This window comes from Chiloscyllium punctatum, chromosome 8, assembly GCF_047496795.1.
Source record: "Chiloscyllium punctatum isolate Juve2018m chromosome 8, sChiPun1.3, whole genome shotgun sequence".
Classification (NCBI taxonomy): domain Eukaryota; kingdom Metazoa; phylum Chordata; class Chondrichthyes; order Orectolobiformes; family Hemiscylliidae; genus Chiloscyllium; species Chiloscyllium punctatum.
The window spans coordinates 61797104-61812051 of record NC_092746.1 but is presented as its reverse complement, the minus strand read 5'-3'; the positions used below and the strand labels follow the sequence as shown (position 1 = coordinate 61812051).

The window sequence follows — 14948 nt, the reverse complement described above, 5'->3', positions numbered from 1 at the left end:
ATAAACTAGGCAATGGCTTCTTCCTCATAAGCAATGAGACTCTGAGATGGTTGTATTAAAGCAAATGGCATCAGTCAGTTATTTTACAAAATTCTACTGCTTAACACGTGAGATATGACTATTGGGTCTGTAATGGGAAGTTTGACAATTTATCATATATAATCTGAATGCAATATTTACAATTATAACTTGATATCATATGACAAACAGTTACGAGGAACAGATTATTGTTAGTGGCACTAAATTCAGTGGTAAATACACGTGAATTAAGTGTTTTACAGAAAAGCTAGTCAATCACAATTCTCCTATGTCATTTGAAAGAGAGAAAAGATTTTTATTACTATCTTTCATCACATTTAGATTTGTATTTTCTTTTATTGCAAGAAGTTCAAAGATTTGAAAGTAGGTTGATAGATTTTATTATTTCAATCCCAGCAGAGACAGTTCTTTGAACTGGAGAGCTGTTGACATGCATTTCATATGTGCAGCAATAGTTTTAAATCCTGACAAGAAAATTATTGTTCATATAACATTGGTGCATGACTTGAGGATTACAGATTGGACCCTTCAAATGGGGAAATGAAGCTGTCAATCACAAACTGAAATTCAATGTATCAATACATGCACATGGTCCTTCTTGTGGCTTTCTTACTCCATAGTTCTATAGAACTTCTGTAAATATAATAGCTCAAGCAAGTAATTTATTGTCACAAAGAAAATGCAAACCTTTGAAAAGAGCATTGCAACATCTCATAGACCTATGTCAGTGTCATTTTAATTTCATGCTGAGCATTGCCAGCCTTTTTGTTGTTCCTATTTGATCTATGATGTCTGCTCCTGACATAGTCCACCAAATGTGATGCTTCTGAAGTGAGTGTGCCAAAGATGCACAACCTCATTGGGAGTAAAGTCAACTTTTATAATCAATTAAAAAATATATGATAGCAAATGAAAAGCCTGTTTTACACCTTACCTGAGTCTCTTTTGTAATAGAAATTTGCTCTCACATGACAATAATGTTAAAAAGTCTGTGATTCCCTCCAAGGTGGATTTTGCTGTTACAAATCATTTGTCCCAGCAATAACGTATTGATGAGACCTGTTACATCCTATCTATATTATAGAGTTGCATTCATGATTCGTGTAGTTACGCAGTGATATTGGAAAAAGCGCTGAGTTCACTTTTTCTCAGATTACAGAGGTTTCTGAACACAACTGGTGAGATGGAAACAAACTTGTGTGAACAAGTTCATATCTCTGTGAACCTTTCATACATAATACTGCTGTAACATTAGCTGTATTCCAGTGTAATGAAGGTACAATGAAACATATTTGCTGTTCTTTAGCTCAGATCTGGTGCTTATGTGATAACTTTATGGGTTACGAGTCTTTTCTGCCTCAAATCCATTGACATAGGAGCTAGTTGAGTCAAGGTAGACCTTGTATTGAGGCAGGTATTTTCCAGGCTTTTGTGACATGACCTTCGTGACAAGTCTGGCAATTCCCATTTCACAAGGTGTGACGTATGAATGCACATTCTTTCTTAAAAGTTGAAAATGGTTCACACCAAACATTTTTGATTCTTCAGTTATATTTAACCATGCTATCGCTATGCAATTCTTAGTTAATAGCCAAAACAGTATCCAAGTTGTATCACCTATTTTTAAATACCCCACCATTTTTACCATCTGTGCTATAAGGCCTCACTTCCTAACATATGATTGTCTCCATATTCCAAATACTTCCAAAACTTCCAAATCTGCATAGACTTAAGAAGAAAAATGAACTCTAAATTGGCTCTGAACATGCTTTGAGAAAAGTTTACTTTAATTCTTAGCCTTCAAATCACATTCCTATTGCAACATTAAATTTCCAACCATTAAAGTAATCACTGATCCAAGATATTTTTCAGCTGACAAACAAGTTCTGAATTGTTGTATCACCTATATTTAAAGGTTCCCTCCTGTGGGTCTGTGTAAACGTGAAACAGAAGCATGTCATATGGCCTCTCAAGTCTGTTCAATCATTACGTTAGATTAAATTTTAACTCCATTCACATGTCTTCTACAATCCTTTATCCTTTGCCCAAGAACAATCTAGAAAACTCCATCTTAAAATTTCAAATTGACCAAGCCTCAAAATTCTTTTAGGGCAAGAGATTTCCAAAGCATCCTAACTCTTCAATTATGTATAATCTTGCAATCCTCCGTCCAAGTACTTGTTGTATGTCTCTTAATAACTTGCATTTTGTCACTCAACCTGGTAATGTTGCATTTGTCCATTTCTATGGTACAGGACACGTATAATGCAAAGTATTTGCTTCCAATGAATGTAACATGATAACTATGGAGTCAAATTTTGATTTCAGCTTTGCAAAAATAATTATTATCTCTGGTACAATCGCAGTAAAACTCTTACAGATGTTTCAAGTTTTGGCTGTCACTTATCAAAATTTATTAAATGCTTCTGCTATGTTTTATTTGCAGCTGGAAATCCGTATACTTGGTGGATAGGAAGAGGAAATGATAAGCATTATTATTGGGGAGGTTCTGGCCCTGGAATACAGAAGTGTGCATGTGGGATTGAGCGAAATTGCACCAATCCAAAGTATTACTGCAACTGTGATGCCGATGCCAAACAGTGGTAAGTAAATTAACCGTGATCACATTATAAGCATCATATTATAGCAATGACTTGTAATTATATGAATACAAGAAGTCATAGCTCTAACATGTAAAATTTGTAAATCTTCATATAAACTATGTAAATTAACTCCTAAATGCACCCTTCCCGAGAGATTCTTTACAGATTTATTATAGAATCTTTCAAAGGTTTCATAGATAAAGAAAAAAATGAAAAGGTAAGGAAGTATAGTTGATCCTGTACAAGGCATTGGTGAGACCGCACCTGGAGTTTTGTGCACAGTTTTGGTCCCCTTATTTAAGTTGGCATTGGAGGCAGTTTGGAAGAGGTTCACTAGATTGATCCCAGTGATGAGAGGTGTATGAAAAGAGATTGAACAGTTTAGGCCGACACTCTCTGGAATTTAGAAGACTGGGAGGATATCAAATTGAGGTATTCAAGATGATAAAAAGTACAGATAAAATAGATGTAGAGTGGGGCACTCTAGTACAAGAGGTTCAAGAAGTTATGAACTTAGGATAAGGAGTAGCAAATTTAAATTAGAGTTAAGGTGAAACTACTTCTCCCAAAGGGTTGGGAATCTGTGGAATTCGTTACCACAAAGTGCAGTGGATGCTGGGACAGTGAGTATATTTAAGGATGAGTTAGACAGATTTTTAATTGGTAATGGGTTGAAAGGTAATGGAGAGAAGGCTTGAAAATAGGCATGAGGAGCACATCAGCCATGATGGAGTGGCTCCTATATTTTATGAATTTTATAAATTTATGAATATCTGAAAAGTTGGTGTTGACATTTTATCATCCTCATATTTTTCTCTTCCTGTGGATAATCAGATATAGTCTTGCAGGATAGAGACTCATGTTTAGATATGAGGATTATAGACCTGGTTCATCGTTACACATTGGAGTCGGGGCATAGCCTTGGGTCAAGCATTACCAGCTAAAGTCATAGTACTAACTTATATTGTGGTTACAAGCTTGGACTCCAAGGTTCAGGTCAGGTTTAGGGCCTTAAGATAGGGTTACAAGCTTGAATTGAAGTTATGAACTCAGTTCAGGGTTAAGGCTCAGGTCATAATTATGAGCTTAGGTTAGACAATCGGCTCAGGCTCAGGTCATGGGCTCATGCTAGAATTATGGACCAGGGTGAGAGTTATGCTTCAGGGTCATGAGCTTGAGACATGGTTAAGAGCTTTGTTGAGAGTACAGATTTGAGTCAGGATATAGGCTTGCATAGGGGTACAGCCTTAGATTGGCGATTGGGCTCGAGTTGGTTTGTCGCCTTGGGTCAAAGACACAAGCATAGGTGAGGTTGCAAGTTTGGGTTGGATTATATACATGGGTTCCAATCAGGGTTATGAGCTCGGGAGATGGTTTAGAACTTGAATTGAAGGTGCAGGCTTGTGTGAGGGAAACAGCCTTGATTTGGACCAATGGGCTCAGTTGGGAATTACAGGTTTGCACTAGGGTAATGAGCTTGGGTCGGGATTCAGGCTTGTGTCAGGTTAGAGGAGCTCACGGCTGTGACCTGCAGTATAGTTGAGCTTGGATTGAGGGTACAGATCTAACTTGGGGACATGGGATTGTGTTAGAGATATGAATCTGGGTGGGGATATAGAGGTTCAGATTGGGTTTTTTAAATTCATTGACAGAACGTAGGTGTAGCTGCCTGCGCCTGCATTTTATTAACCATCCCTAATTGACCTTGACAAAATGGTTGTGAGTTCTGTCTTAAACTACTGCAGTCCATTTGCTATAAATAGATCCACAATGCATTTAGAATGGAAATTCTCAGATTTTGACCTCACGTCACTGAAAGAACAAGGAATATATTTCCAAATCAGAATGGTAAGTGGTTTGAATAGGTGGTTTCCAGGTATTTGCTGCACTTGTCCTTCAGGGTGAAGGTGGTCATGGATTAAAAGATGCTTTCTAAGGATCTTTACCGAATTTCTACATTGCACCTTGTGGACAGTACACACTGCTGCTGCTGAGCACCGGTAGTGGAGGGAGTGGTTGTTTGTTGATGTTGTACTGGTCAAGTGCCTGTTTTTTTTCCTGAATGATATTAAGCTTCTTGAATATTGTTGGAGCTGTACTTCTCCAGTCAAGTGGGAAGTATTCTATTACATTCCTGACTTGAGCCTTGTTGATAGTGAACAGGCTTTGGGGTTTCAGGAGGTGAAACTTACTCAATGTAGTAGTCTATCTTTTGACATGCTATTGTAGTCACTGTGTTTGTGTCATAAATCCAGTTCAGTCTCTGGTAAATGGTAACCCCTAGGATGTTAATAAGGGGAGAATTCACTGATGGTAATGCCATTGAAAGTCTTATTTAAGATGATTAAAAATCACACAACACATAGTCCAACAGGTTTGTTTGGAAGTACAAGCTTTCAGAGCTCTGTTCCTTTGTCAGGCAGCCAGTGGGGCAGGACCATATAACAGAAGTTATAATAAAAGATCAAAGTGTCATACAACTGATGCAATGTATTGAACAAATCTGGATTGTTGTTAACTCTTTAATCACTGAGAATGAGGTTGCAGGTTTCGATTGATTAATATGTAAATCCCAAAACTTCATTCAAGTCACAGTCCTAAGATAACTAAGGTTTTATCAGTATATAAAAATGCTGTCATCAGCTGACTGTCATCAGCTCATATACTGAATGACCTGACCTGCGCAGCCTTCTGTGGCAGTGAGTTCCATAGATTCAACACTCGCTGGCTGAAGAAGTTTCTCCTTATCTCCATACTAAAAGGCCATCCCTTTATTCTAAGGCCGTGACTTTGGGTCCTAGTCTCTCCTACCAATGGAGATATCTTCCCAAGGTCCACATTGTCCAGGCCATTCAGCATTCTATAAGCCATTCACAGATTGCTATTAATGCTTCAGCCTGGTCTTTTACACTGCTTTGTTGAAGTCTCTTATCATTGAGGATGGGGATATTTAAGGAGCCAACACCTCCAGTTGTTCAAATGTCCACTGCCACTTATAGCAGGATGTGGCTGGATGCAGAGCTTCAATCTAAAGAGTTGGTTGTGAGATCACTTAGCTCTGTCTTTAACTTCCCACTTATGTTTGGTAGTCCTGTTTGGTGGCTTCAACAGGTTGACTTAATCTTCAGGTATGCGTGGTGCTGCTCCTGGCATGCCCTCCTGCACTCACCATTGAGCCAGGGTTGATCTCCTAGCTTAGTCGTAAGTAGTTGAGTGGGGGACATACTGGGCCATGAGGATGCTGATTGTCCTGGAGTACAACTCTATGGCTGTTGATGGCCCACAGCACCTCCGGATGCCCAGTTTTAAGTTGCTAGATCTGTTAGAAGTCTGTCCCACTCCACTACAGAACACAATGTAAAGTATTATCAATGTGAACATGTAAAGTAATTCCACACAGGCTGGTATCACATCACTTTTTGTTTACACGTGGAGATACCTTGACACTGATCCAGCTTCCTCAGAATCAGTGCTCAGAGTGAACAGACCCTCTGACATTCTTCTTTACATCTATCAGCCAGGGCTCCTTGATTGGACCAGGTTAACAGCCCCAATCAGAGAACTCATATTCTATGCAGTTCACCTGGCTGACCTTGTTACAATTACTACAAAATGGGACTTTATCTCCACAAGGATTGCGCAGTGGTCACTCTTACCAATGCTGTCATGGACAGATGCATCTGCAGCAGGCAGATTGATAAGAAGGAGGTCAACAAATATGCTTTTCCCTCTTGTCTGGTCCCTCACCATCTGCTGCAGACCCAGTCTAGAAGCAGTGTCCTTTAGGACATGAAACATAGAATGCTGAATGGTCTGGACAAAGTGGACTTTGGGAAATTATTTCCATTGGTAGGAGAGACTAGGACCCAAAGGCACAGCCTTATAGTACAGGGAAGACCTTTTAGAATGGAGATAAGGAGAAACTTCTTCAGCCAGCGAGTATTTAATCGATGGAACTCACTGCCACAGAAAGCTGTGCAGGTCAGGTCATTCAGTGTATTTAAGACTGAGATAGATAGGTTCTTGATTATCAATGGGATGAAGGGCTACAGGGAGAAAGCAGGAGAATGGGGATGAGAAATTTATTAGCCATAATTGAATGTTGGAGCAGACTCGATGGATTGAATGGCCTAGTTTCTGCTTTTATGTCTTCTGGTCAATGAGACCAAGGTTACAGACTTGAGTCAGGAATATAGACTGTGGTCAAAGCTACAGGCTTAAGTCAGAGATTTGGGCTCGGTCAGGGGCGCAGGCTTGGGACGATGTATGGGCTTGGGTCAGGATTTGGGCTTAGGTTGGGGTTATAGGCTTAGATCAGGGATACGTGTTCACTTCATGATTTTGGGCTCAGATTAGGTCAGAGTTATAGGTTCACACTCTTAAAGTCATGGAGTCATAGAGATGTTCAGCACAGAAACAGACCCTTCAGTCCAACCCTCCACCACCACCCTCTGTCTTCTACCTTTGAGTCAGTTCTGTATCCAAATGGCAAGTTCTCCCTTTATTCCATGAGATCTAAACTTGCTCACCAGTCTCGCATGGGGAACCTTGTCAAACGCCTTACTGAAGTCCATATAGATCACATTTACCACTCTGCCCTCATCAATGCTCTTTGTTACTTCTTCAAAAAACTCAATCAAGTTTGTGAGACATGATTTCCCACGCATAAAGCCATGTTGACTATCCCAAATCAGTCCTTGCCTTTACAAATACATGTACATCCTATCCCTCAGGATTCCCTCCAACAACTTGCACACCACCAATGTCAGGCTCACTGGTCTATAGTTCCCTGGCTTGTTATCAGTTCAGAACAGTGCTTACAAGTTTGAGTGTGATATACAGGTTGCACTTCATCAATAACCTTCCCACTACTGCGAGTGAAGCTTCTTCTCTCCCTTGCATCATTCTCTTCAGAGTTGCTTCCAATAATGCATCTTTGGAACATTCCTGTTGCTCAGCAACATGTTGCCATTCAGTACACATTGTCCAAAGACATGTCAGTTGCAAACATACACTAATAGCATGCTGATCCATTGTCACCATCTCTCTCCATCCCTCCACTGCCTTTTTATTGGCTGACTACATTGAAACCAGTTTAAAATTTTCTCCCATTAAACTTTGAGAAAATTGAATCTATTTTCTTTAGCCCTCAACTGTCCATCCCATTCCATCAACCATAGTCCTCTCCAGCCGTGGTCTCACACTGGAATAGACTGCTCACAACTGTAGCTTGACACAAAGCTGAGCTTCTATACAATGTATATCTCTTCCTTCAGTACTATACACTTGATGGCTTTTACCATTCCTTAATCACAGGCCACAATAGGGTGGTGGCTATGGGAGCTTCAACTGCAGGCCCAGCAGCAGCTTGGGAGAAGGAGATCGGTATAACACTCAGAGGGCACCTCCCACCTCACAACTCCAGCTCCCTCAATTACACACTGAGTACTTTTGAATGAGGAACACTCAGGAAGCCCTCAAAACGTCTCACAGGGTTTTGCTTGTTGTGTTCATTGCACAGTAAGCCTCCACTCTCTATTGGATTAATACTAAGTAATGGCCTGCTAATGTCTCAATTAGCAGAAGGAGCACAGCCATCTGCAGGATTTCCTGGTATGGATTTAATCAGATAGAGATGGAAAGACAGCAGGGTTTCCACCTTTTATTATTGTTGGCTCTGTTTACCTAGATCTAGTTTCACTTGTGATGAGAAGGGGACAACCCAGGGTGTTGCTGGTGGAGGACTCAGTTGTGGTGGCTCCATTCACAGTTAGCAGAGGTTGTCAGGCTTTTTCTTGTTGGAGTTGCTCACGGCCTGGCAAAAACATAACTTTCACTCCAGTCCAAACACAGATGTAAACCTGCTGGAGGCGAGAAGATATCTTTTAAAGAATTATGAATGGGACTGTGTTCCTGTAGTTATTAAGAATGAAGCTAATCCCTTACTGTATTATGGAGGGTTTCTTCATCATGAAGAAGTTGAAGGGGGATCCTGTCCTGATGAATTCCTGCAACAATATCCTGGACAGCAAGAATTAGCCTTCAGAAACTGTGATCATTTTCTTGTGTGTCAAGTCAAACTGCTTCTATTAGAGGTCATTTCCTTTGCCCCTGATGGTTCTTAGTTTGGTCGGGTTCTTTGACACTATTTTTGGTAGAATACTGCTATCATGTCGACTCTAACCTTCCCATAGTATTACATCCAAGCTGTGATGGGATCTGGATGGATGAATTACCTTGAATTCACCAAAGTTTGTTAATCATAATACTATCATAAACATATGCAGAAAATAGAGAGATCAGACAAAAATAATCTATGGCATAGAACATTCCATACAATCATTACAGAAATTACAAGACAACATCAAGAACATAAACATAGACAAGGATGAAGCAATGGTCTCATTTGATGTAAGAGCACTGGTTCACTTCAATTGACCAAACTCTAGCCAGAGAGTCAATAGCCAACCTCCTGGACAAGCAGAACAGACAACACAAAAGGGAACCTATCAACAAGGACTACATACTCAAACTGCTAGACCTGTGCTTGACGACACACTTCACATTCAATAACCAAACATATGAACAGATCAATGGAACACCTATGGGTCACCCATCTCTGGGCTCATAGCAGAAGCAGTGATGCAATGATTGGAACAAACAGCCCTCTCACAAATCGAACCCAAACTCTGGATCAGATATATGGACAATACTTTTGTTATCATTAAGAGAATAGAAATCGAGAACACAACCCAGATCATCAACAGCATACTCACAGGGATCAGATTTACGAGAGAGGAGGAAACCAACAATCAACTCCCAAAACTGGATGTGGTGGTAGAAATAACACAGATCGGTGAATGCAAAGGTGTACAGGAAAGTCACACACACTGACCAGGTCCTGCACTACAACCGCAACCATCCAAATACACACAAGAGAAGCTGCATTTGGACCTTGTTCAAAAGGGCTACAACGTACTACGGCACTCCTGACCTGCGAAGAATGCCTCTACAGAGTATTCGCCAAGAACAGATATCCCCGCAACTTCATCCGAAGATGCCTAAAGGACAAACAACATGACGACAGGCCACGACCTTACGCACTAGCAACACTAGTTTTTTTACATAAAACAAAATCTCAGAACTGACAGCCAGATGTCTCCAACCACTGGGATTCATGACAACTCATAAACTGATAGCCACGCTCAGAAAACAACTCACCAGGACAAAAGACCCTGTACCTATCATGTGCAAGACCAAGATAATTGACAAGATTCTATGCAAATACCACACAAAACAGTATATGGGACAACAGGCAGACAACGAGCAATCCGTATCCATGAACACCAACTAAGGCCATGACCAGCTGACCCAAGTAGCCATACACACAGATGACAAGGACCACAAATTCGACTGGGATAACACAATAATCATAGTCGAAAAGTGTGGCACTGGAAAAGCACAACAGGTCAGGAACAGCTGAGGAGCAGAATTGCTGTTTTGGGCATAAACGTTTCATTAGGAATGTAGGGGAAGAGGAAGGAAGCTGAGCGATTAATAGGAGGGTGGGGGTGGGGCTGGAGGAAGGTAGGTAGTTGCAGTTGGGGGGGTGATTGTGATAGGTTGGAGGGGAGGGTAGAGTGAATAGGTGGGAAGGAAGATGAACAGGTACGACAGTTTAAGAGGGTGGTTGCCGAGTTGGCGGGTTGGATTGGAGATGAGGTGGAGGGGTGGGAAATGAGGAAACTGGTGAAATCAACATTGATGCTATGTGATTGGAGGGTCCCAAGGCGGAAGACGAGGCGTTCTTCCTCCAGGCGTTGGGTGGCTAGGATTTGGCGGTGGAGGTGGCTCAGGACTGGATGTCCTTGTTGGAGTGGGAGGGGAAGTTGATGTGGTCGGCCACAGGGTGATGGAGTTGGTTGGTTTCCCAGAGATGTTCTCTGAAATGTTCCATGAGTTAGCGTCCTGTCTCCTCAATGTAGAGACCACATGGAGAGCAACGGACACAGTAGTTCAGCAGGAAAGTCTCTGCCAGATGTGAAAGGATCCTTTGGGGCCTTGGACGGAGGTGAGGGGGGAGGTGTGGGTACAGGTTTTACACCTCTTACTGCAGCAAGGGAAGGTAGGTGTGTTAATGAGGGATGTGGACCTAACGAGGGAGTTGTGAGGGAATGGTCTCCATGGAATGCAAATGGCGTGAGAAGGGAAGTATATCTCTGGTGGTAGAGTCTGTTTGTAGGTGACAGAAATGACAGAGGATAATGTGCTGTCTCCAGAGATTAGTGGGGTGGAAGGTGAGAACCTGAGTGGTTCTATCCTTGTTCCAATTGGGAATAAGGGATACGTTTTTACTGGGTGGGGGGGGGGGGGGGGAGGTGGGAGGAGTCCAGGTAGCTGTGGGAGTTGGTGGGTTTGAAGTAGATGTCTGTGTTGAGTGAGACACCAGAGATGGAGACAGAGAGGCCCAGGAAAGGGAGGGAAATATCCGAGATGGTCCAGGTGATCTTGAGGTCAGGGTGGAAGGTAGTTTTGAAGTTGGTGAACTAATCAACCTTGTCATGGGAGCATAAGGTGGCGCCGACACAGTCATCAATATAGCAGAGGAAAAGGTGGGGAATGGTGCTGGTGTAGCTGCACAAGGTGGACTGTTCCACATATTCAACAAAGAGGCAGGCATAGCTGAGGCCCATGCAGATGCACATGGCTACACCTTTGGTCTGAAGGAAGCGGAAGGTTTCAAAGGAGAATTTGTTGAGAGTGAGGACCAGTTCCGCCAATCGAATGAATGTGTCAGTGGAGGGCTACAGGTTGGGTCGTTGGGAGAGGAAGAATCAGAGGGCTTGGAGGCCCTCGCCATGCCAGATGGACGTGTGCAGAGACTGGATGTCCATGGTGAAGATGGCCGAGGCAATAAAAATTATGGAGGTGTAGGTAGCACATAGCCCAAGACCCAATATATCCACCACTACAATGAACAACTCGAACCAGCAACTGGAAGTAACAGGAACAGAACAAAATAAATTACAGAAGAAACAGTACAGCTTCACAGGAGGCTCGAAAGCACCTAGACAGGGGACGAAACGTCTGCAAATTAACTTCCCAGCTCGGCAAACATACCTACAACTACAGCTATCGGCACCAGAGCTACAAATCTTTGCACAGACCATACATGGAAAGAAGAAATGCATTACTCTGTTTTTAACCTTAATTCATCCAAAAACAGATGTACAGTAAACTTAAAACAAAAAATGTAAAATGTATTGTTTCACTGGGTTCGACTTACAAATAACTTAACCCAAAATACCCCAATTAACTAATGCCAGGTATACACCAACATCCACCACAGCTTACTAGAATAAGTCCAAATACAAATCAATGTGAATCAATGTAAACGGTGAGGCCCTGAAGAACCATTAAACTCACAACAGTACATTTCTCTTTTAAGACTCGAAAGTTAAATTTTAACACACTTAACCATCATTTAAGCAAATATGTTTAAGATCTTGTAATCAGGTAAAGATTTCAACTTTAATGTGATTTGTACATGTGCCATAAAATAACTAAAACAATCAGTGAAGGAACAAGCCTCAGGAAGGAGAATTATGTGTTTTCAAAGTGACCAGTGTTTCACACTGTATCTGAAGATATGATTTCCCTTCAACAACTGCAACACCCCAAGTATGTGCAATTGATGTGTACTTATGTTTTAGAATCAATGCATTTCACGTCATATTCTTCCTAACCTGCTTTTTAATTCAGTCCAACCACTCAACTATTAAAGCATGTAATCTAATGATAGTGACAAATGAGAATTTATTTCATTAACTATCCAAAATGTACATCAAAAAATATTGATACAAGAAATTTTACACTATGTAACTCTATAATCTGGAAAACCAATTTAAGTACATTTCAGAAATTCGTGGGCGGCACGGTGGCACAGTGGTTAGCACTGCTGCCTCACAGTGCCAGAGACCCGGGTTCAATTCCCGCCTCAGGCGACTGACTGTGTGGAGTTTGCACATTCTCCCCGTGTCTGCGTGGGTTTCCTCCGGGTGCACCGGTTTCCTCCCACAGTCCAAAAACGTGCAGGCCAGGTGAATTGGCTATCCTAAATTGTCCGTAGTGTAGGTAAGGGGTAGACGTAGGGGTATGGGTGGGTTGCGCTTCGGCGGAGCATTGTGGACTTGTTGGGGTGAAGGGCCTGTTTCCACACTGTAGGTAATCGAATCTACTTCAAAATCTTTTTGGGGTTGTTTTCTTTGGAGAAAAGAAGGTTTAGGGGTGATTTGATAGAGGTGTACAAGATGATTAGGGGGTTAGATAGGGTTGACAGTGAGAACCTTTTTCCGCGTATGGAGTCAGCTATTACAAGGGGGCATAGCTTTAAATTAAGGGGGGGTAGATATAGGACTGATGTTAGGGGTAGGTTCTTCACTCAGCGAGTCGTAAGATCATGGAATGCCCTGCCAGTAGCAGTAGTGGACTCTCCCTCTTTATGGGTATTTAAGCGGGCATTGGATAGGTATATGGAGGATAGTGGGTTAGTGTAGGTTAGGTGGGCTTTGATCGGCGCAACATCGAGGGCCGAAGGGCCTGTACTGCGCTGTATTGTTCTATGTTCTATGTTCTATGTTCTAACAAATATGTGAACCTGATTACCAAATAATATAATAATGAAAAACATTATTTCAGAATAAATTCAATTATTGCATATCACCTTCAAATCATTTTTGTGAACCATTGTGCATCTTTGGGACCCAAGACACATGATATTCCATATTGTTTAGATATTTGGAATGCTACATCATGAATAGTCAATTGATAAATACAGTACTTATTAAGCAATTTATATTGCTAAATGCCAGATCTGATTGCTCTCTGTGTCGAGTTAGAAGATCAGGCACTTCAATAGCAGAGATTTCAATTGATCTTAAGGCTTTTATGCAAAGAGAGGAACAGTCTGTCAGACTTCCTGCTCTGTTAGAATATGCCCCCACATGAGCATCAGATGACCACAAGATTTGATTCACTTGTTGTAATACCTCAGCAAAGTACTGAATAATGGTGTTCCAGATCTAGCCGCTCCCTTAATCAGGGAGTTCTAGTACAGCTACAACACTGGCATCTACCTAACAAGGTGGAAAATACATCCTTTCCACAAAAACAAGACAAATCAAAGTCAAAACATGTGCTGGAAAAGCACAGCAGGTCAGGCAGCATCTGCAATCCTCACTTTCTACAAATCAAAGTCAGCCAATTATTGCCTCATCAGCAAAGCAATGGAGGTTGTCATCAATGATTCTATCAAGTGGCCCATATTAAACCATTCACTGATACTTGATTTAGGTTCCATCAGACATATGCAGCATTTGATCTTGTTACAGCCTTGGTCAAAATATTGATAAAGGAATTGAACCCCAGAAGTGGAGTGAGAGTGGCTGCTGTTGACATCAAGGCATTTGACTGAGTGTGGCATCAAGGCTCCCGAGCAAAACTGCAGACACAGAAATAAGAAAGAAAACTTTCCACTAGTTTGAGTTATACCTAGCATAAAGGAATGTTGTGGCAGTCATTGGAGGTCAATCATCTCAGCCATAGGGCATCACTGTATGGATTCCTCAGAGTAATATTATTGGCCAAACCACCTTCAGCTACTTTATCAATGACATTCCCTCCATCATAAAGTCAAAGGGGGAAAGTTCATTAATGATTACACAATGTTAAGCACCCTTCAGAACTCCACAAATATTGAAGCAGTCTGTATTCATTATGCAACTAAACCTGTACGATATCCAGGTTTGGGCTGGCAAGTGGTTAGTAACATTCATGCCATATAAGTAGGGATCTTCTGCAACAAAAGAGAACCCAACCATTACTCTTGACCTCAGTCATATTTCTGCCATTAAATGCCCTACTGTCAACTTCTTTGGGGCCACCATTGTCCAATAAAAGAACTGGGACCAGCCAGATAAATTTTGCTATAAAAATGGATCAGAGGCTAGAAATTTTGTGGCAATTGTAATAGAATATTCTCTACTTGCCTGGAAGCTTCAACAAAATTCAAGAAGCTTAACACCATCCAGGATAAAGCCATCAGTTTAATTGGCACCACGTCCACCTCTTCAACGTTCAGTCCCTTCGCCACTGATGCACAGTGGCAGTTGTGTTACCATCTACAAGATGTAATGCAGTAAGTCACCAAACGTCCTTAGACAGCATCTTCAAAACCTGTGACTTCTACTACTAGAAAGTCAAGGGGAAAACAGATCCATGGCAAATTCATCATCTGCATGTTCCTTC

The 14948-nt window shown here is 41.5% G+C and overlaps 1 protein-coding gene across 1 annotated transcript in view; it reads left to right on the top strand.

Annotated features, from left to right (window-relative positions):
- Positions 1-14948, top strand: part of LOC140480594 (contactin-associated protein-like 2) — a 2042618-nt gene that overhangs the window by 1547150 nt on the left and 480520 nt on the right. Inside the window, exon 14 of the mRNA XM_072575654.1 lies at positions 2486-2642. Coding sequence (XP_072431755.1) covers positions 2486-2642 — 157 coding nt within the window. The remainder of the gene's footprint in view (positions 1-2485; positions 2643-14948) is intronic.